The 24,535-nt window shown below is 38.6% G+C and overlaps 1 protein-coding gene across 3 annotated transcripts in view; it reads right to left on the bottom strand.

Moving 5' to 3' along the window:
* FAF1 (Fas associated factor 1) overlaps positions 1-24,535 on the bottom strand; it is a 174,145-nt gene that overhangs the window by 147,428 nt on the left and 2,182 nt on the right. For 2 of the 3 annotated variants that reach the window (XM_075097652.1, XM_075097653.1), the window contains exon 2: positions 8,185-8,253. In XM_075097652.1, the coding sequence (XP_074953753.1) occupies positions 8,185-8,253 (69 nt within the window). Of the gene's footprint in view, positions 1-8,184; positions 8,254-12,789; positions 12,889-24,535 lie in introns of those variants that run through there. The other variant, XM_075097651.1, reaches the window with a different exon arrangement.

Genomic DNA, 24,535 nt, shown 5'->3' with positions numbered 1-24,535 from the left:
ATCAATGAATTTAATAATAATAGGGCTTTTAAAACTTAACTAGTCATCTTTGCTACCTCCCAGCTGCATAAAATACACAGCATTCACCTGAGTTTACTCAAAGACACAGAAACGTCACTTCAGGAGATTCAAAAAATCTGGAAATACGCAGAAGGAGAAATCACACTACTTCTGCAAGCAGGGATCCCTAACTTAACAGAAAGTACATTAAAGACTTAGAAAATGGATTTCTGTACTCCCTTGTAAAATAAAAGTTCACATATAATTTAATTGTGTCCACTAGAACAGATTAATGCTGCAGTTGGACACATAAGAAACCTGCAACTTCTGTATTTCCTGGAGAACAGGCACCATGCCCGTGGGACACCTGCACCAGCGGGATGCCCGTCCACCAACATTACTTGTCATTACTTAACTCAGAGCTTCCTTCTTCCTTAGCTCTGCTGGCAGCAGGATCTTGAATGCTGTCCAGGCTACTCAGCGCAGTAACAGCAAGCATAAACTAGCTAAGCTGACAAAACACGTTCGACAGGACACCAAGATCCAGAAAAGGATGCCTGTCTAAAATAAAACTTTAAAAGCTCCTTATAAAAAAAAAAAAAAAGGGGGGGGGCGGATGGGGGTGTGTGTGCAACAGAGGGATACACCTCTGGCTCCCAGCGGCAGGTGTGACTGTTCATTTGACCACAGGGAGAACGTTATTAATACACAGATAAGTCCGTGTTGCTAACAGTGAAAATCCCTCAGATCTAGTTAAAAATGAGAGGAGCACACCATTAACTTCTCACTAGTCCTGGCTGCCTCCCTGGGGAGCTTGTTCCAGTGCTCCACCAGCCTCTGGGTGAAGAACCTTTTCCTAATATCCAACCTAAACGTCCCCTGGCACATCTTCCTGCCATTCCCTCGGGTCCTGTCATTGGTCACCAGAGACAAGAGATCAGCGCCTGCCCCTCCTCCTCCCCTTGTGAGGAAGCTGCAGACCACGATGAGGTCTGCCCTCAGTCGCCTCTTCTCTAGGCTGAACCAACCAAGTGACTTGAGCTGCTCCTTGTACAGTTTCCTCTCTAAACCCTTCACCAATTTCATGGCCCTCCTCTGGACACTCTCTAGTAGCTTTATATCCTTAATGTACTGTGGCACCCAAAACTGCACCCAGCACTCGAGGTGAGACCGCACCAGCGCGGAGCAGAGCGGGACAATCCCCTCCCTCGACCAGCTGCAACACAGGGCTCGATGCCCCCCAGGGCACGGTTGGCCCTCTTGGCTGCCAGGGCACACTGTTGGCTCATGTTCAACTTGCCGTCGTCGACCAGAACCCTCAGCTCCCTTCCTGCAGAGCTTCTCTCCAGCCTCTCGTTCCCCAGTCTGTATGTACATCGAGGGTTGCTGTGCCCCAGGTGTAAAATCTGGCACTTGCCCGTGTTAAACTTCATACAATTGGTGATTGCCCAGCTAATACAGCCCACTTGGAATGTAACAAGAGCACTGCCAAACGTATGACAACACTGTCCCACATTTAAGGAAAATAAATGGCCCTGTGCCAAACTTAAATTGATCTCCTAGTTTCTGGAGATAGACTAATCCAAATTGATCAAAAAAAGGTGCAAATAAATATCACATCAAAGCTTTTGCAGGGCAAACCAGTTAGAAAAAGACAAAAGATGTTTTTAGTGTATTCATTTTTACCAACTTGTACTGAGATTTACTACACATTATAAAAAAGGAACTAACTTAACGTTTACAAAGCAATAAAAGATACAAATAACAGATTGCAGAATAAGAGTGCTGTTTTGTCACCTCAGTAACGTGCTTCAAGGAAGGAAGATTACCTCTTCTAGCAGCAAGGTATCCCAGTCTTCAGAACAGAAATTCTTTCCCACAGAAATACAAAAGAAAAACTGTAACCTCCTAGCTCATTTTTCTCACTTCAGTTTTTTTATTTTTTAATGTATTTATTTATTTCCAAAAGATAACATTACATAGAAGTAAATATAAATACATAAACAAAATGGGTATGTATATTTAAAAAAAAAAATCCTGTCTGACAAATAATTACTATTTTTTAAGAGGTTTTAAACAGTGAGATGCAAAAACCACTCATCTTAGAATTACAGAGTCAATCATGTAGGTTGGAAAAGACCTTTAAGATCAAGTCCAACTGTTAACCTAGCACTGCCAAGTCCACCACTAAACCTTGTCCCTAAGCACCACATCTACATGTCTTTTAAATACCTCTAGGGATGGAGACTCAACCAATTCCCTGGGCAGCCTGTTCCGGTGCTTGACAACCCTTTCAGGGAAGAAATTTTTCCTCATATCCAATCTAACCCTCCCCTGGCACCATCTGAGGCCATTTGCTCTTGTCCTATTGCTTGTCACTTGGGAGAAGAGACCAACACCCACCTCACTACAGCCTCCTTTCAGGTAGCTGTAGAGAGCGATAAGGTCTCCCCTCAGCCTCCTCTTCTCCAGGCTAAACAACCCCAGTTCCCTCAACCTCTCCTCATAAGACCTGCTCTCCAGACCCTTCACCAGCTTTGTTGCCCTTCTCTGGACATGCTCCAGCAACTCGATGTCTTTGTACTGAGGGGCCCAAGACTGAACACAATATTCAAGGTGCGGCCTCACCAGTGCCAAGTACAGGGGCACCATCACTGCCCTGCTCCTGCTGGCCACACTATTCCTGATACAAGCCAGGTGGCCTTCTTGGCCACCTGGGCACACTGCTGGCTCATGTTCAGCTGGCTGTCAACCAACACCCACAGGTCCTTCACCGCTGGGCAGCTTTCCAGCCTCTCTTCCCCAAGCCTGTAGTGTTGCATGGGGTTGTTGTGACCCAAGTGCAGGACCTGGCACTTGGCCTTGTTGAAACTCACACAACAGACCTCAGCCCATCAATCCAGCCTGTCCAAACCTCTGTGTAAGTTATCCATTCTAAAGGAAAATTATAATCAAGAGCTTTATAAAAACAGATGTTCAGAATATGCTATTTTCTCTTTCCAAGGTAAAGAGATCCTTTTTGTCAGCTGACTCTTGGAAACTATGTACAAATAGGAACTGTCATCACATTCCAGGTGCACTAAACTGCTGGTTTTAATGAAGTTATACAGTGCTTTGAGCCTCTGCCAGAATACAGAATAACAAAACCAAGTATAGCAGGAAGGCATAAAGGTCATTTTAGAAATATATTTTGAAAATAAAAACCAGGTTTTTTTAAATAACAACTATACACGCGTTTATAGTGAAGCGAATATGGGATAACCCCTCCTTTATTTTTATGAAATTTATTTTCTTCTTAAAGTGCTGTTAATCAATACCTGCATTACAATGTATTTCGGAAAAGACATGAAATAATTTTAAAAAAACAGTAAACAGGAGTAACAACAGAAATGGTCATACTGGGAAAAGTAGAAAATTAAGCATGGTGAACCCTGCTTCTCTTTCAAAAATTCCTGTTCTGATTACCAGTACAGAATATAAAGTCATGCTATATATGAAGGATTTTGGCTTTTTCATTAGATCTGTGAAAGGTACAGGAGACCAAGTTTCATGCATAGATACAAGCATTTGATATCAGTAGAGCAAAGAGCTATTATCTATGTAACAACCTCATATATCGAAGGTCCTTATTGCATAGGGTCAGGAAGTAAATTAATGGGTCATTTCTTTTAAATTTATACTATCATCAAAAACATTTCAAAAGACAAATAGTTGTGATTTTTCATACTTTTGTTTTATTGTCTTTACACAAAGTTTGAGATACATTTATATTATCATTCTTACCTTCAAATGCCAAAACAGAAGGTCGTAGGTTAAATGGGCAAGCTATGAAGCTATCAGATTTTACAACAGACAGGATTTCCTAACCTTTGCTTCCTCAGATGTTAAAAATGATTGTAAATTAATAGATCTAAAGAAATTACAGTCAGGAAATAACATATTAGCAATTCTGTCAGGCTTAAGAGAGTTGCTGGATGCATTTATTGCAGAACAGTTTCATAAAGATGAAGGTGTGCAGAGATCATTATATTATCTATGTTGATCTTCTGTATTTCACAGAACATCTGTAACATTTCATTGCCAATAATAAGCCTAGTAACTACATTACAGTGTTCTAATACAGAAAAAAACCTGAGCTGCTATATATGCAGCAGACCACCATAAAGGCCAAGTCATATGCAACAGTGGGGAACTGATTATTAGCAAGATTAGAGTTCATGATCCCACCAAGCAATTTATACACTGTTATTGTGTATGAATTCCTCTGCAACACTCTCGTGATCAAACTTTTATGGAAGACAGTTTCCTATATCACTTCAAACAGCTATAAACATGATTCGAACACTGTAAAAGATATACAACTCAGACTTCTAAATCCAGTTTATTTAGTTCCAAGTAGAAGATAAATTAATGGCAGCTTATGTTGTTTTAAAGTGTTCCATATAGAGGAATAGGCATGAAGACATCCAATGGGGGTGGGTAATCTTCAAAGTTCGAAAATAGGAAGCTGATATTTCAGTTCTAAACAGCAAAGCAAAAAGAATTCAGACTAATTCTTAATAAATACGTAAGTGGCTACTAGAAAAAATAAACCAAGAAAGGAGTTCCTTACACTTCACTCAGGTTTGGCTTTGTTTAAAGTTAAGACCAAAAGATACAAAACATAGAAACATGCGTTGAAGTAACTGGAAAGACCTTGGTGACATTTTAACCCTTGATACTAAAATCTACTAGCAAGACAAGTTAAAAACAAAAAAGTATGGAGAAAATAAGCAGCAGCTATGTTGCATCACTGCAAACAAAGAAATCCTCAGAAAAGCTTACACAAAAGCATAGTACTTTTAGCATGACATTAGAAACTTGTTTTGTGAACTACATAACCTACCGCCTCTGCGCATTCTGCTTTGTCAGTAAGTACTTCACTGTTTCTGTTTTGGGATCCTTCTGCCTTCCAGCTCACTGGGACTACTTGCTCTTGGCTGTTTTGGCTGAAGTCCCAGAGGAATAACAACACCCTTGAGTTGAGTCTCATAGCATTCAAGAAGCAAAGGTGCTCAAGGGAATCTTCAACCTGGGTCCCTAGCACAGTCTCTGATAGTACATTACTTTTTTCCCCAAAAAGGAATATGGAGTTGAGATACAGGCAGCCTGAACGAAGAGCAAGAAAGCAATCTGTTCTGAGACAAGAACTTCCTTAACTTATGTTTTTGGTTTTTTCCCTAATGCTGCCGAAGTGCCCCTGAACTTAGGTTGATCCTATCCTTGCTTAGCTTTCTACTTCATATAACCCTGGGTCCTGTTCAAATCCAGAGCTCTGATTCCAATTCCAAAATCATGGCAGTAAAGGAATCCACATTTTAAAAAAAAAAAAAAAAAAAACACACACCAAAAAAACCCAAACCACCCTCCCAAAAAAACACTGAACACCTGTATGACTATATTTCACTTCTACGTCTTTACTTTAGAACTGTAAAATCACTTAAAGAATGGGTTTAATTATTTCTTTTTTTTTTTTTTAGGCAAAGATACATTTATCATAAGAAGTGCTCATCCCCAATCTATGAATTCAGGCCATGTTTATCAAAAATTGAACTTGAAATAAGCCTCCGAATAAGATGGACAAAACTAAATTAAATTAGAGAAGACAGTGATGATGTTCTTCCCGTTTACCTAATGGATTGGTGGTCAAAGGATGACAGAGGAAGGCTTACCAAAAACACCACTACTGTCTTCGTGATTTTTGAACTAACTCCTATGAGTTTTGTTTTCCTTACAAATCCCCAAACATGTTCTGATAGATGTTGAATGAAATATTTAGTGTCAAGCAAAAGGATTTTCTTCATTTTTCATTTTGACTAAAACCTCCAAGACCTTTTGGTTCAATCAAAACAAATCCTTCCCTCCTCCCCAGCTTCTTGGCACTGAATCTGTACTTGACTACTGAATCGAAGGTATAAACCCCCAAAAAAACCAAACCAAAAACCCACCACACATGGATCATACAGTTTTAAAATAAAAAATGCTACATCTCTAATAAATCGTGAGCCTTTTTTCATGTATTGTTTTGACTTTTGAGATGCTGCACAAACCCTTGCCTAACAAAGAGATAGTTGATTCTCTCGCAGGCTAGCAACTCCTTTTCTTCTTACATTCACATTTCTTTTGTCTTCTCTTTCTTCACTCTCTGCTTCTAACTCCCTGTTAGATTAGCATGATTTGGTTTTCATTCCCTTTTTTACAAGGCTGCTTTTAATAAAAAGGAGCCAATGTCCTAATAATGACAGACTCTTAGGGCATCATCTTCACATTTACTGTCCTCAGTTTTTTTTTTCCTTCCACAACTTACCATTTCCTTTTCATAGACACTCCTCTCATTCATTTTCTGTTTAGTTTCAAGAACTATGCCCTTTCCTGAAGTACCTGTTAGATCCGTATTTTTCTTTCCTTTCTTACTTTCCATATGCCTTTTTTTTAAGCTTGCATTTTTGGGTCATTACTTCTTTTCCCACTATATTCTACACTTCTAGATTGTTTAATCATCACTAAAAAAATTAAGTATTTAAAGCTATTCTTGTACCCATTCTCATAGCTTTAAACACTTCACTCTCCCCTTCTACTCATTCTGAAGTCTCAAAAGAAAGGAAAAAGAAATTTTTAAAATCCCTAGTTGTTCTTAACTATTTTTCATCACAATTCTCTGATTCAACCATACCTGTGAGCATTTATTGTAAAACACATACTTTACAATTTACAAATCCCCCAAAACCACATCCAACTGATTTAATGCATTGTATTAAGAACTTCATGACCTGCACAGAACGCATCAGGCTACTGCTTGTCTTCCCATAAACACTTTAATTTTCAAAACGGCCCATGCTAAGTCACAACAAACTACGACGACAAAAGATGTTTTTAACTCTACCACTCTGTCAACATACATTTGGGTTTTTCTGTTTGAAGACACAGATGATATGCACTACCTTTTGCTCGTTGGTGTCTCGTTCTTGCTTACACCATGACATGTTGCAAAATGAAGACTCCGTATACTTCAGCCAACATTCACTTTAAACATTTAGTTTCAAGTGTTTGGAGTACATAGCATTTGTTTACAATAGGTTACATTATTACACATAGTTTTAATCATTATGCCTTAAAATAAAGACAACATTCATTCTAACAAACTCAGTTTAAAACCCCACCGTAACCGCTGTGATACTTAGTTTGCAATTATTAAAACATAGAGAACACTCTCAACAATATGTTGGAACACAATGTGGCAGACAGCTGAAACTGTATCCATAGTCAATTTTGGAAAATCTAATTTTTTAAAAAAATAATCATCTGATACTTTGGACTGGTCCAAAGATCACTCATTTGGAAAAGAAAAAAAAAAAGGAGGAAATCACAGATACTATAATTAAAGGAAGATCACTTGCTTTTTAGTTAAGTTTGTTCTATTTTACAATTTTAAACCTTAAGAAAATGGATTAATAGTTTCTTTATTTATCCTAATAATCCTATGCAGAGTCTGAAAATACCTAAGACTGTTTTGCTTGTTTTATCAGTTTCCTCCTATTTGTCTGCACATTGAACCTTGTTATAAAATAGACAATAGCGCTTTTTAGGATGAGTGTGTTTGCTGGGTTTTTTTTGTTTGTGCTTAACTGTGTCTGGATAACACCAAATCTAAATAAGGTATGGCCTTAATCTCTGACTCAATTCTGCATAGCAACTAACAATAAAAGAGCAACTACCTTATTTTTAAACTAAAAGCACACAAAAGATTGAAGAAGTTGTTTTATGTTCCGCTTCAAAGATTCAAAAATCTTGTGTGTATACACAAGAGGTGTTCTAAAAATGCTACTCGTAATTGTACTACTTACAAAATTATACATACAATTAACCAAAAGGAAACTAAACACAATATGAAACATTGTTTTAAAGGAAAAGAAACAAAGCAAAAAGGCATGAAGACAATCAGAGCATACCAGGGTGTACACAACTCATTATCATGTCAACTTGGCAACGAGGCTTTAACAAACCAGAAAGTCAGCACATAACTGGATAGCCCCAGCCATAAAAGACACACCCAAATTTGAAATAAAGATAATAGCTGTCTCAGCAAGATGGCACTTCACTGCTACACGAGGTTGATCTATGAAGTAATTTTCTTAGAATACTTACCACTAAATCCCAGTTATTTTGTTCAAGCAATGTTATAGCTTCATCAATATTTTCAATACCAGTACATGCCTAAAAAGAAAAAGAAGCAGTAAACAGAATTAAAAGCATTGATCAAAATCAGAGTATTAATACTTATAATTAATTTCAGCAGAATGACAGGAAAGATACAGGTCTTTCATTTCTGTTAGTAGAAGGTAATCCAGAAATCAGGTTTCAAGTTTTAAACATCAAACATTTGGATATAATTCTCTGTTGCACCAGAGGATTCTTGTGTGACCTTGAGCAAGCCACCTAGGGAAGCAAGACAAAGTAGTCATTTGTAAAATTAGGACAACAGTGCTGTCCCATAAAGGTGCTTTGAGAATTCTAAATTCCAAATTATTAAACACTTATACTACCTTAAATGGGAGCACAAAAACACTTAATACTTAAAATGATGTTTGAGATGGTTGAAATATTTTCTTCTAAAGTCAGAAACAAATATATAAACCCTACTGTCTCCACCATCATGTTATACCCCTAGTCACTCTGGCTGTTACACAGTGCAGTGCAGTGTAAGAGGAAAAGAAGGTGGCAAGTATGAATTTTTGATTGTAAAAGGACTAACTTACCACTGCATGTAGAAATGAGCACCTCTTGTGAAACTATTTAAAATGAAGACTATATAATGAAACCTTTACAATGTTTTCCTTTCAAACAAAACACTTGCATGTTGTTCTAGCCCTATACTCTGGCTTTACCTAGTTCAAGAAATCTAACAAAATAGCATTTTTAAAGTAGTGATAATATTCCACAAAATGGTACTGTACATTAAGCTTAATTCCAAATACAAGAGAGCACCTCTGTTCAGGAAAAACCTTGATGCAGCATCCTGCTTTCTTTTTTTGATACCCAGACCTTTACAACTATTCAACTTCAGCAGGCAGAGTATATTTGCTACCATTCACATTGAAGGATATTATATATCTCACCAGAGGGGAAAAATGGAAACAGTTAAATTTCCTTCTGGAATTTGTCTTGCATTTTCACCAAAGCTATGCTCTGTATTCAAGCACACAAGATGAGTTCAAACTTTTACAAGATCTGAAACATGATCATGTTCCTTCTGCTCCACCACACAGTTACATAAGAAGTTTATATAAAGTTTATATGAAACCACATTAAAAAACCCAATCTTTCTACAGTAATAATACAGAGTTAGATAGCAGCAGCAAACAAATCAGTTTTCCTGATTCCAAAGATCCATAGTCATGTCCTTCCTTTATGTGATAAAAAGAAAAAGGGGGCAAGGCACAGAAACAGACACTTTCTTTTCTCCCAAGACAAAAAAAACCATCAGGTCATACATTTTCCATTTTCTGACTTTTCTCCCAATTTACAACAATGAAGAAATAATGTAGAAAAGAAATCCCAGATAAATCCAAGGCCAACTCTCTCCTCCCAAATTCAACACTGAAGAATTCCATGCATATGAAGCATTACATGCAGTATGTCTACACAAAATGGACCAGTCTGGAGGACTGCAAGGATCACAAGAAGACATTTTAGAGATTTTTTTGCCTGTAGAGGGGAGGCGGCAGCTTCTATTGATCCACAATGCTCTCATGGCCAGATTGACTCTCTCTGGAACAAGACAAAATTTCTTCCATTGCTCACAGCATGTTGTGTTAATACTGAATTTCACCCACTTTGCACCTGGAGTGCTAAAAAAATTTTAGAAAATACAGTTTTACTCTTCAGAAGCATCATTTTGCCTTCTCTTCCATTACTTCTTGCAGTTACTTCTGAAGTTAAAAATGAGACAACACTAATGCATTCCCTAGCAAATGCAAAGGTTATATACCCTTCCACCAGGTAATTTCTGAAATCACAGGAGGGTTCATACTACCATAAACCTGCCACTGAAATTGATGTCAACAGCTCTGCTGCAAAGTAGTCTTACTTTAAGAAAAAGTTTTGCAGAAGTGGCATTCTGAGGTTCTGTTTACAGTTAACCGAAATGCACTTTAAAAATCTAGTCATTACAGAAATAAAGTTACTATTTCTCATTTATCAGCCCTGCAAACTCTGCATGACCTTTCTAAGAACTAAGTTGTGTTCCAACCTACAGTAACAAGCCAACCAATAATGTGTTGTTTTTAACCATGGGCTGTGCAGATGAAATTGAGGCGAGGGTACCTAGAATTCAAGGCTCAAATACCAGTTTTAGTTCTTCCCTCTTCCATATTACTCTTGCAGCTCAGCTGACTTGCACCTGTCCATATGCACACTCTTAGCCCATACTAACTGCAGATCAGTTCGGCTCACTTTGGCATACTTTTATTTTGAGACAAACTGAACAAAATTAGCTTACCCTTCTGCCAGAGCACACAGAGAAAGGAGTTACCTCATCACAACAGAAGCGGACTAATTAAGCAACTAATTCACTTGTATGTCTGCATCCTTCTGAAATCCTCTTGTTCGGAATTTACAATCTAAAATAGAACCCTGCTCTTTCCCTCTTAGCAATGCAGAGTCATTGGGGTAACAGGAGCAGACAGGTATAAACAGTAACTAAAATCTAAAAAAACATCAGAATTCTTAATAGCCAACAAAAGCAGTTTTGTTGAAAACCCTTGGACCATTTTTAAGGTCACTTATAAAATTTAGTTTTGAGGAGTTCTAAAACTAAAATTTCACTTTCCAGGTGGACTGTTTTTGCTAGTTGTCAGTAAAACAGAAAACAAACATTCCCGAATGACAACAATGAATGAATGAGTGCTACTTATCGATGTCACCACAAAACACCCTGTTCATGTCACAGTTGCAGCAAACTAAAGTTTTCCAGAATAATATTTCAACATGAAGGAGGATAATTGATTCAAACACCACACACTGCCATATACAAATCCCTGCCTCAAGTCATGATCTCATCACTGGCCTAAACACCAGCAAGACGTAAAAAAGTAAAAGTTTCCTTTTAACTGCATCATACCATGAAAGATGAATTCAAGACAATCATCTGATGTGTGCATTTTTAATCTTCCCTAAGAACTAAGAATGTAAGCACATAAGAGAGGTATCATCCCTCACTGGCAAGCATGACATGATGTCAAGGCCTCCTGGAGTGGCTGATTAGTCCCAGAACAACCTGGACTGCTTCTGCCTTTGCTTTCTGTAGGGAAACGCTCAGGAAACTGACAGGATCTGTAAGCCACAAAACTAACAAAGTCTGGTTCCTCGTGGGTTTGTCTCTCATCCCTAATTGCAAGGGCTGATTTAAGTTTTCCCTATGGCTGTAATATTTACATGAGCTTCTTTTGATAGACTTCTTTCCGTGTTACCTGGTTGTATTTTCATTAAATTTGGAAGAATTTAATTGGTATGAGTCCACGAGTTCAAAAGTTACTTGTGGGGACACCTGAGCACCATAAGCCTATACATCTTACTTTCTTAAGAAGGCAGACTAAAAGTCACAGGGTTTGCATAAAGGGTTTTTTTGCTCATTTTTGTCTTTCATTCTACCCAAGCAAGAAGCAAACAAAAAAATTTTGAATTGGGAAAAAAATCATCATGCTAAATTTGTGCAGAAACAGAAGAAAAAAACCCTTCAAAATATAGCAAAGTAGATGAGCTCCAAACACATCTTTGTTACTAAGCAAGTAAAGCAATACTAGTTCAGGAGACTTTTTTTTAACCACATATTTCATTCAGCTTTATTTTCATGAGAGACCTACCTAATAAAAGGCATTAAATATTTTAAAGGAAAATTCCTACCAGAATACTACTAACTCTTGATTCAATTAACAACCAGCACATCCTCCAAGTCATCAAACTGAAAGAAACAAACCACCACAGTAAAGGTAAAACCTTCAAGGCTCACTGATTTGTAAACCTTTACACATCAAAAAGACACCAAAAGTTTTTTTCTGAAGGACAAAGGGGAAGAAAAGGTAGAACAAGTTCCTTCTCTTCCTCCTCTCTGCATTTCCTCTAAATCTAGGATAGCTTTTCACCCTTCACAGCAGCTCCAGTGTGCAGTCTCTTCTGTGTTTTTTCAGACCACACAAGAGGAAAATGAATGTGAAGATGAGAAAACTATTGTTTTGCACTGAACGCATAAAATCAGATTCTGAAGATAAAGTAATTGAATGTTAAAACAACTTCCTTAGCATCCTGCTCTTCCACGCCAGGTTAAGTTTTTCCACCGGGCAGATTTAGATATGCATATAACTGAAATTTCAGAACGCTTCTCCAAGTTTTTTTCAGGTAGCTTTGCAGATTAACCATCACCTCAGCGATGGAGAGCCTACCCTTGGGAAGATTCACAGCTAACCATTAGGGGGTCCTATTTAACCGGCACAGTAACTTTAATCACTGTTACATAAAAGAGGCAAAGTAGTCACTGAAGAAACAATTCAGTAGTAGAAAAGTCAGAGGGCAGACAGACTTCAAGGCATTCAAGACAAACCTAGGAGGTGCCTCCAGAAAGTTATAATACAGGATGACAGACTTGCTCTTCTAAATCCCTTGCAGGGTGGTCTGACCCCAGCAGCCGTAACAGCTGGATCTGGGTTTTGAGACCCTCTGTGACCCCCCACCTCCATAACACAGGCTTTAGCCTACCTCCACATCACAGGAAAGCAGCTGACTTCCCCATCTGGCAGCAGCTGCTGTTGAAAACACTCCTCCTGCACCTGCTGCAGACATCCAGGCAGTTGTTACACAGCAAAGCTGGAAGGGACAACTGCTGCTCCTAACACAGAGAGATGGGCTGTTACTTCTGCAAAAGCTGGGAAAGCAACAAACAGCTGTTGCTGACTCAAATACAGAGTCAGGCTACTGTTGCCCCGACAGATAGTGGGTGGCAGTTGTTGCACAGAAGCTGGAAGCAAATGGTATTTGGCAGCAAGGCAGAATTTATTTCACCTATGGCACCATTCCCCTTCTTGCCAAGACAAAATACAGCAGTCAAAAGCATCCAGAAGACCATATTCAGCCTAACAGCTAGTAGTTCAATATGGAGGACTTAGAAGTCTGCTTCTCTCAACATTTCTGTTGAAAAATTTTGTATTTCCTTCGACTAATAACTGTAGCTATATTTTCTCCAAACAGGGACAATCTCTAAGCTAACCCAAACTAGGCTTTAGCCTAGAACATTTTGCACAACAGGTTCAGGCCCATTAAAATCAGGCAGCCAGATGGCTGTGTATTACAGTGTGCACCACTCTCTCCTGTGAAAGTCAGCTGGAAAAAAAAAATCTCATTTTGTGCCTAACTATCTCCACATGCACTCTGCAGTTAACATCCTCAGCTGCAGTCTCCTAGAGTAATTTAGAGCAGATGCAAATACAGGTACCATGCTCAGTCCACTGTCATAGTTTAATCCTAACTGGCAACTGAGCACCACACTCACTCCCCCCAACCCACAGTAGGATGGGGGAGAGAATTGGAAGAGTAAAGGTGGGAAAACTCATGGGTTGACATACAGTTTAACAGGTAAAGCAAAAGCTGCACACACAAACAAAGCAAAACAAGGAGTTCATTCACTGCCTCCCATGGGCAGGCAGGTGTTCAACCGTCTCCAGGAAAGCAGGGCTCCATCATGTGTAACGGTTACTTGGGATGACAAACATCATCACTCTGAACATCCCCCTCTTCCTTCTTCTTCCCCCAGCTTTATATGCTGGGCTTGATGTCATATGGTGTGGGATATCCTTGGGTCAGTTGGGATCATCTGTCCCAGCTGTGTCCCCTCCCAGCTTCTTGTGCACCCCCAGCCCACTCGCTGGTGGTTGGGGGGTGAGAAGCAGAAAAGGCCTTGACTCTGTGTAAGCCCTGCTCAGCAGTAACTGAAACATCCCTGTATTATCACCACTGTTTCCAGCACAAATCCAAAACACAGCCCCATACTAGCCACTATGAAGAAAATTAATGCTACCCCAGCCAAAATCAGCACACCCACATAACCAAAAGGATAAAATTGGAGCCATAGCTCCAAGTACCCAGAACAGCAACAAACTCAGACAACTGATCTCCAGGGTAGAGTCGCACCAGTTGTCAGCTACATTTTCCTCTCTTGCTAATATCACATCCATCTGTCTCAGAATAAGACTAAGCTACTGCGATTCCATCTGATGCCTAGTCCTCAGACATTGAAAAAGCTGATACAGACACTCCTGCACTGGATGAAAAAGGGGAAAAAGAGCTTTCTGCCATCAGCATTTTGTTGTGACTGCAGCTCAGTCCATCTTTTTAATATTTATATAAAACTACAATGCCCAAAGAAACAACTACACAAGACTCAACAGGTGAGATCATCTAGGAAGAAAACCTTTCACCCTTTGGGATCTCCTACAAAACCCCAGGAAGCCAGCATTAATACATCTCCATCCGCTGCAACTGCCCAGACAGCACCCTAGGAAATGCTTACTTTTGAAAGTACCCAATAAATTTTTATCACTAGATATAGCAATGCAACGTGAGCTAACTCTATTCCATAAAGATATATGAGTCTTTAAAGAGAAATCAAAAAGTCTGGCAAAGAACCAATATTGTAAAAAAAATTCACTATCCCGTCAGTAACCTACTCTTCAACAGATAAGAGCTTAAGAGGGTGGAAAACTCTTTTTGAGCACAGGCCATGAACCTGCTCAGGATGGCTGAATTCCCCAGTTCAGCAGCTTTAAAACACCACCACCACACACAGAGCCGTCCTTAATAGCATAGGAGATACAGCAAGGGATATTGCTAATCTCCTTGCATACTTCCCCTCCAGTATAACCAAAATCTAGTTTACCATTTTTCTACCTCTTCAATTAAAACCAGACAGATCAGTTCACAGACACACTTCAGCTTCCCCTCAGGTTTTGCATATCTCCAAAGGCAGAGTCTACAGCTTCTCTGGACAGCTTGTTCCAGTGCTTCACCACCTTCACTAGGAAATTTTTTTTCTTTACACTTAATTATAATTTCCTTTGCTGTAACCTCTATCAAGTGCCTCTCATCCTCAGACTGCGCAACTCCAAGAGAAATCTGATTCTATATTGTCTGCTATCACCCACTGTATAGATGAGAGAGCAACTAGATCCCCCCTTAGCCTTCTCTTCCAGGATACACAAAACCAGCTTCCTTAACCTCACCTTTCACAAAACATGCTCCAGCCTCCTCCCCACCTAGGCAGCCCTCCACTGGACTTGCTTCACCTTGTCAATGGAGGGACTGATACTGGACACAGTACTCCTGGTAGTAGTGGTCTCACCAGTACCGAGCAGAGAAGGAGAATGGCTTCCCTCAGTCTCCCGGCATACTAGTACACTATGTGGCTACTACTTCTACTAGAAGAATCTGTAATTCTCTTTCTAAGCATTCCTAATAAAAATCAAGACTTCTGGATGTAGGTCTTTTAAACAACTCAACCCCAAGTTTCCTGTTCCTAGAGTAAAACATAGTACCTTCCTTCTTTTTCCCATCCCTTATAAGGAGAATGGCTCAGTAATAAAAGATAATAATTAAGTCTGTAGAGCAGCCAAGGGCAGCTCCAGATCGTATCTGCTAGAAGTCTACTCAAACCCAGAAAGCTTTAGGACACTAATTCACCTATGACATATTAGCATGTGAGAAAATTATCTTGAAAATTCACACATACACTGTTGCAATGGTAATTACCTGGAAGCAACTGAAACAAAGCGTAACAGTTGTTACCCAAGAACGGGTAAAGTTAAAACATTATGCTCAGCCAAGCAAATAAAGGCTTTAGCACCATAACATCAGATTTTGGGTCCATGTGTAACTCCCCTCTGGGCTATCAAGAGATTCAGCACATTTGGACACTCACACTGAGATTTTTTCTTACTTCAGCTCTTCTCATCCCAGTGTCCCCGCCTGTCTCAGGACCACCTTCACAGACTGCAACACCAGCTACCTACACCCCTCTGTGGCATCCCCTCTCATTCTAACCTTGCAACAACCCTACTGATGTAATGAGACTGATCTTATTATGAGTCATCCATGTATTAAATTAACTTTTACTTCTTTCTGTTTCAGACAAACACTTGAAAAAAACATCCAGGCATATCGACTGAGACACAAACTGAAAGGTCACCTACTGCAAGCATCTAAATGAAGAGATAAGAATGCTTCTCTGTTTTTACATAACTCAGAAGACCATCTGGTAAAAAATAAGCAGATTCACCAGCTGTTCACTTAACAAAAACAAGATAATACGGTTACCAGTATCAGAAATTGAGAAAGGGTTTAGGCAAATATGCCAGGCTAGAGTTTTGCCCAATGTATTTCAACTCCCACCCCATACTATTTACAAGCTTCATCATTCTACTATTTGAGCACCAGCTTAAGCAAAACTCTAAAGTGAGGAAGTATTAGTCCCTTTGTACAGGAGGAATGGGCTTAAGAAAAGAAAAAAAAAATGTATTTCTGAAGGTCACAGAAGACATTTCTACCTATTAGTTACCAAGCAGACAAGAATGAACTTTGCCCATGCTCCAAGATGACGGCAAGCCTTCTGAACAAAGCAAGCAGGGTACAAAGTCTAAACTGGTAGCATGAAGCTCTAACCACTTCTTAGCAGAACTAGCTAACTTGGCACCATGCTAACCACTTTCAAATGGTTTCCAGCAGACTTTGAACACGCTGAAGACTCTGGAGCAAATTCTGCTTCCAGAATACCATGCAGGCACATCCCTAGGAAGCCCACGAGCTGAGCCAAGACATGAACTCTAGTCTCCCAAGCCCCATGCTAACACTCTAGTGTTCAAGCCACATGCACTACATACAAAGAGCAGTGCTCAAACTGAATTTAAAAAACAAAACAAAAGTCAGTACCCATTAATTAGTACTCTGAACTACTAAACCCATTTTTTCTTTCCTGAAGACAGCCTTTACCCAACAACGACAAAATGTTTTAGTTAGGATTATCCCAAGGTTTCTGTGCTTGTTTAATACTTCGATAGAAGTATCTCAGTGAAGGTAGAAACCCCAAGATTTCCTGAATCAGTCATTTTGCTCTTACAGCATCTTATACATTATCACATAAGAAGAAAAACAAATGGAAAACAGAAAAGAGCTGCAGGGGTCAGACAAACACTTTCGCTTACTGGATGTTTGCAGTCATCTCCTTTCTCATTGCCTCAAAAGCAGTAGAACCTCAAGAACAAAGGCATTTTCTAGATGAGCACACACAGGAAGAGTACTAATGTAAGAGTACAAAAGATACTTTACTCAACATTCCATAACCACTCATTTGGGGGGGTGGGGGGTGGGGGGTGTTGGTTTTTTTGGTTGGGTTGGGTTGGTTTGGGTTGGTTTAAAGAACGGAACCACAAGGAATGGGCCACAAAAATGATCAGAGGGATGAGACACCTCTCCTTTGAGGACAGGATGAGAGAGTTGGGGTTGTTCAGCCTGGAGAAGAGAAGGCTTCAGGGAGACCTTATTGCAGCTTTTCAATACTTAAAGGGGGCTTATAAGAAAGATGGGGACAGACTTTTTAGTAGGGCCTGTGGCAACAGGACAAGGGGTAATGGTTTTAAACTGAAAGAGGGTAAATTCAGACTAGACATAAAGAAGATTTTTTCTGTGATGAGGGTGGTGAAACACTGGCACAGGTTGCCCAGAGCGGTGGTAGATGCCCCAGCCCTGGAAATATTCATGGGCAGGTTCAATGGGGCCCTGAGCAACCTGATCTACTTGAAGATGTCCCTGCTCACTGCAGGGGGTATTGGACAGATGACCTTTAAGAGGTTTCTTGCAACCCTAACCTGTCTATGATTCTATGACATAGTCTTCAAAACCTGGAAATGGTATCCAAAATAGGAAAACAGAAGAACACTGAAATCCCAGCAAAGCACAGGTCACACCATAATGCAGGCCAACAAGGACTGCAAAAAACCCCCACTTCTCTAAAGACATAAAAATTATATAAGCTTTTAAAGGCATCAGGACAAGGACGCCTGCCAGCAAGTCAGTGGGACCAAAGGAAGAAGATACTAAAGGAGTAGTCAAGGAAGGTAAGGGCATATCATAACAGTGAAATGGATTCTGTGCACTCATATTCACTACAGTGGAACTTAGGGACCATCCTATAACAAAGCTGCTCTTTACAGAGAACTCTCTCATCCTTAAATGTCAGTAGAGGTATATAGAACAAACTACCGGGACCAGAATGTAGTCCCCCAAATTTTAAAGGAACTTAAATATTAATTTTTTATAGTAGACCGCTCTTTATATCAGCCTTAATTAAAGGTTAAATCTACCTCACATTCTCACAGTGCTGATATTAGCTTTTTGGTGAATTTTATTGCAGTGCCAACGAGAAGGGGTTAAGATTTCTACAGTTCAGACAAATTTGACTACTGTACCGTAAGAAATAGCACAAATTCCAATGAAGTATATAGAACACAATTAGTATATACATGAATACGTGAGACACACTGAGGAAAAATTAACACAGCTTTTACAGAGCAAACACATATCACAAAATTACTCAGATGTCTCTGAAGAACGCAAGACTAACTCAAGCTGCCACAGTTTATTTCCAAGGACTTATAACAAACCCTATCATCACGTTCTTAAAGTGCTGACTTCCAGAAACTACGATGAAGCAAATCTATTCAAATCCTGTTTCTTTCGAATCTTTCCTAAGGACCAGCCACTGCTGCAGATGAGACATTAGGCCAGCTGGGTCTTCCGTCTGAGCTGATGTGGCACCTTTGATATTTGCCCACACAAACAACCTGGCCTTTAAAAAAAAAAAATAATAGAGGTGACTCAGTTTCAGAGTTCTTGTCTTTATAAATTGCTTCCTGCAATAGGTAAAATATGAAACCTACATAAAATAACTCAAGGGCTAACATACACTGTTCTGGTTTCAAAACATCTCTTAAGAACTTCAGCTTTAATGAATTATCTTTTGAAAGCATAACTACTCCTGCAGAACAAAGACCTGCTCAACCAGTCAGACACAGAGGACCAGTAGCTGACTGCATTGATAGACCAAACAACATGTAACACAGACATTAGGGCTTTGGTTTCCTCTTTGAACAGTTTGTTTTTACAATTGCACATTATCTAGTCAGCTCTAAAAAATGGGCTTAATTAGTAGGTATCAATCCAGCCAGAAAGCATGTCATTTCCTTTCATCCAAAGGATGAGGGACGAGTAAAATATTAGGTACTTGCCCAGGCTTTTTATTCTAATTCTTACAGTAGTTAAAAGAAAGGACTCATCTAATGGTTGCCCTACAAATGCACGAACTTATCCACCGACTATAAAAATATGAAGTCCTATCAAAGATATGCCATGTAGTTCCTTAAATACGCTATTAAACCTTGTTTCTAGTAGGGAAACATGTAAAAACTAGGCTTGCAATGGTTAACTGAATCATGACAAGTGCCCCAATAGAGGGGGAAATTCTACCCTTTCAGACTTCACAGCACCAATGCAATATTCTTAAGATGGGAGATTCTCAGGACCCTGTAAGACATGTAGCCACTTGCTCAAATCCTCAACCTCTCCTTTCCCACCCCTCCTTCCACACAAAAATATGTTTACTGTAAATGATCCTTGCTTACCAAAACATAATTGCCACGTTTTATTTTCAATGTGCCAAATAACTTTCATATTACTTTTCTATGAAAGCACATTCCTAGCCTCTGGGATTACATATAATTAATAATTTCAATATTATAATTAGTATTAGTTGTCATGGCATTTGAAAAAGGATCCTACAGCTACCACCTCTCAATCTGTTTCAGTGACCTACTAACCCAAATACCTATATGAATGAACTGATGGAAATGGCGACATGATTACTATGATACAAAGAGTCTTTTCAAGGTAATTGAATGAAAAGAGCAGCATAAACCTCTTTCTGAAGATGAATCGGTGCTCCAGTGGTAAATTATTTAGGTTCTTACAGCAACATTGTAATGCACACAAACCATAATATCCTGTTTCTTCTCTATAAATGTCAGATAGTACTTCTAATTAACTATCTGTCCTTATGCAAGAGAAATTAGCTAGCTTTTCCTTGAATACGTATCAGTGGAAATATCCAAGTCATCATGCTTCTAAATGGACATCACTCTTACTCCAATTTCTTATTTGTGACTCCGGAATCTTCTTCACCCTCAGTTTAAAAGCCAGAAAGGCGACTAGTAAATCAAACTAGCTTTATTCTGATGAACGTGAGCTTTGGGATTACAGCTGAGTCTGAAACTATCTAAAGAAATTAAAACTATTGATTCTTCAGAAACACACAAAGAACATATTAATATAAGCAATTGTCTTGGTAGCAGAAAATGACAATGGAAATAACCAAAATAAAAAACATTAAGCATGCAGTATGCTTTTATCGTGTCTCTTGACCCTAAGGCCATTTACAGCAAACAAAACCAATTGTGTTGCAAGCCAAGAGGTCCAACTAACAGTTTCAATGCTGTTACTGACGGTGTAATGCACAAAATTATAAGAAGTGATAAAAATCAACAAGAATGAAACGGAATTCTAATCCAAATGTAAAATAAGGGGCCTCTTAGGTATGAACTTCAACATTGAAGGTCCTACGGTCTTCTTTTTTAAAAGAAGACTGAAAAACAGCCCTGCTAACTATTTCAAAATTTAGCTAAGGACATAGTAACCTATATCCACAAATAAGATCAGGTGAAGCAGTGCTGAGCATCTTGGCACCTATTAGAAAGTTAGCAGAGTCCACTCTTACCAAAACATACTCAGTATGAGGGGATGAAGAGACAAACCTATCTCTCCCAAACCCTGATTTCTAACCTACAGAGTACTGGATTTCCTTCCATCTACTATGGAGAGAACTGCAGCACTCAGTCCAGCTGGTGTGCTCTGGGAGCACCCACTGCATTATATTCTACAGAGAGGCCACACAAAAGAACTGTTTGGTGTGAGCAAGACTGAGGTTTTAAGCTCAGACAGATCTGAACACATATAAAACCAGATATTTACGTGCCTAGGGAGACTTTCTGATTAAAATGTAGGCCTCCAAGAACTTTAAACATAAATCGGAGGACACTTTCCAAAGATTTAAACTTTGATTGGAAGTTTCTTCAGCACCTATTTTTGCTGAGGAACTTGTTCCAAGTAAATTACCAAACACTCCACAGAAAGTGTGCAAAGAAATCAAGAACAGTCTTTTCTGCTCCAATGTCTTAATGACAGAACAACACAATTCCTTTCAGAAATCAATGTTAAGGACATCAACTTTGCTATTTGTTCAAAATCCCTTTGTGGATGGTTTACCCTTACATAAAATGGTTGAAACACTCTTTCTGGTCCCCAGAATAAGACACAGTCCAAGGCAAAAATCAAGGGCACTGACTCAAAGCTACTCCTGTATCTGCCCACCTTTTTCACCCATCAAATTTTCATACTAGCAATAACTTAGAAGTGACACAAAACCTGAGCTAGCATGGCAGCACACACAGAAGAAAGCAAAGCTTCCTTGGCACACACCCCCCCAAAAAAATTAATACACACGTAAATTCTGCACATAGACTGTTAGAGAGTGAAAACAGTGTGCATAGCAGAGATAAACTCGTACAGGGCTGAAGCAGACAGATGTTTTTCATAACCGCCAAAAAACAAAACCAACACCCCCCTTTTGAAATATATCCTGTCGGTTATTTAACAGTACTGTGTTTCTTTAGTTTTAGCCATTCCAGAAGTAAACAAGTAGTCTGAATTATAGTTAAATTTTTTTTAAATAAATAATTAATAAACTGATGTATCAACATCATGGTCAATTTTATTACTTCAAAAATTATTATATAGCATGCTTTCTCACCTTTCTGTAACTGATGGCAATGAGGTTCTTCCTTCCCAACTCCCCCTTGCTCCTCCCCAAAACCTCTGGTTTTATGAAAAAGATTGACACAAAGGTGGTTTGAAAAACTATATTTTTATATACATTTGTGTGAATCATACCGAAGCAGTCTACTACTCAGTTAAAAAAAAAATTGTAAAAAGAAAAAATTTGACATAACTTTGTTTCACAGTGAGCACAGATGGAAGACATAAGGAAGAAGAAAACCATTAGATATCTGTTGTTTCAATGAAAGCAAGGGTTTTTGAGTTTTGCCATTCCATTCTTAAGTCTTCCCATCCAGACCAAATCTTAAGCTATTTATTTATGTGGTCAATGAAAACTGTGAATTCCATTAAAAATTTCTTTCTGAAGCTCTATGTGCCAGTTATTCTTGTAATATATTGCCCCACAGGAGCTGACAACTCCCACAATACTCCAACCCTCAGGCTCACTCTGCATTTAGGAATTGTGGTGAGGACAACCATATAGCATGAATAAAGTGGTCCTATAGGTGGACATAACTTATAATGACAAAAAGATATTCTTGCTAATTTTAGTCCCCATCATAAGTGAAGCTGCAAAAACAGAAGTAAAAGTGCTAGCATACAAAAACATCGACGTCTGTCATTTCTGCCAATACGCAAAGATTGTTTTTCATTCCCGAACAGTTTAACAATGCCAATTTAACCAAGGTCAGTGCAACTAAAGTTTGCAATTAAAAAGACAAAAAAAAAATTCCTTACAATGAAAAGCGGACCAATACGCAGTGAGAGGAAATCTCTTCAAATGCAAAACTGCATAGATTATTAATATATTTGTGTCACATGAGTACCTGAGTATCCCACTGGAGATGGAAGAACATTTTGCAGTTAAACACAACTAACAAAAGTAGAGCAAAATGTTAACAAAAATTGGTAGAAATTATATACGCTTATTTCCCCCAGTATGTGAGGTATGTTGCAGCATCACTCTTTTACCAATTCACATGCAGTTACCTTTTTAAAGAATTTATGCTACAAACACAAGTTGTTGGGTTTTTTTTTTCTATGGAGTTTTTCCTATATGCCAATGACACTTTGTGGAGAAATTCTGAATTGCATTTAGTAAACCAGCTAAAACTTGTTTGTGTGCTTAGCTCCACTACTTCAGCTACTTCCACTGAAAACAATCAGACTAGTCATGTATAAGGCTAAGCTTCTGCATAATCTTTCCTAAGAGAGGACCTAAGAAGGAAAAGTTAGACAGGTTGCTTATACAGCCCACATGCATGAATACGTACTTTGTACTCCCTGGGTAGCATACAGTAACCTCATTAAAAAAGGAGAGGGATCGAAAATTATTATAAACCACATAGAACAGGCTTAAATTGTTTTGAGACATTAAGAAACAATATTTTGGTAGACCATTTACTGTGTTTTACTCTATAGTTAAAATATTTTACAAAATTATTCAATGTTTGTATGCATACATATGTACATCTACAGAATATTTCTTAAAATTATTTCTCTTCAGTACCTTAGAATGTAGAAGTAACCCTTGACAACAATCAGAGCTAAAAGGAAAAAACAAATGCAATACAAGATCCTGTTCAAGTTAAAATCAATGGCAGAATCCCTAATGGCTTTGAAAGACACAAAATAAGTCCAGGAAAGCTTCACAAAAGCATCAAACATCAGTTTAATTATGACTTCACTGAATTATTTTTTTTAATGGGGAGGGAAAACTCTTTCAAGTTTTACAAGTTCAAAGACCACTGCTCCATCCCTCTTAAAAGTAATTGGGAAAGGTGAGCCTGAAATGGTGATGCAAGTCTCCCGCTCAATTTAACGCAGCAAAGATTAGCTGAACAAAACTACGAAGAATTGCTTTTAAAATTTCCAGTGTGCACAACATTCTTCAACAAGATACCTCAAAACAAATATAGAAAATGGGAGCAGAATTCTGAGAAACATATTTATTAATTAAATAAATAAATATATAGACAAATAATTAATAAATAAATAAATAAACAGAAAATATAGAAGGGAAAATCATGCAGAATTCCTTTGCACATAACATTTTCTTTTCCATTTTAAGTTCTTAGTGAATGAGTTCCAAATTCCATCAAGTATTTAAAATACCCAAAATCCTTTACTGTTTTGTAACAGCCTAAAGATATGAGGCCTTAACTGGCAATGAGGATGAGGACAATGATTGACATTGTCCTTTACAAATCTGAAGCTTTAACAGCAAAACAATTGACAGTTCAGTGCTTCAGAATAAGGTAGATGCTTGAGATGTAAAAAAAAAAAAGAAGAAGAAAAAAAAAGATGAAACAGATAAACAAAGTTGTCTGCTGAAATACAGGAGGAAAAAGTTTGGGCATTTTTAAATGAGCATTGTTATACGATAAAGTATTTCCTGGGTCCTAGGTTCAGACGCATTATGTCATCCTGGATCTACAACTGATTTCTGTGACTAAACCGCCCATCTGCAAGTGTGCTATAATACTTACTTGTCTTCATGGTACCAAACGCAGCA

The sequence above is a fragment of the Phalacrocorax aristotelis genome, chromosome 6 (assembly GCF_949628215.1).
Source record: "Phalacrocorax aristotelis chromosome 6, bGulAri2.1, whole genome shotgun sequence".
Classification (NCBI taxonomy): domain Eukaryota; kingdom Metazoa; phylum Chordata; class Aves; order Suliformes; family Phalacrocoracidae; genus Phalacrocorax; species Phalacrocorax aristotelis.
Note: the sequence above shows the minus strand (reverse complement) of the source record. Positions and strands in the feature narration are given on the sequence as shown.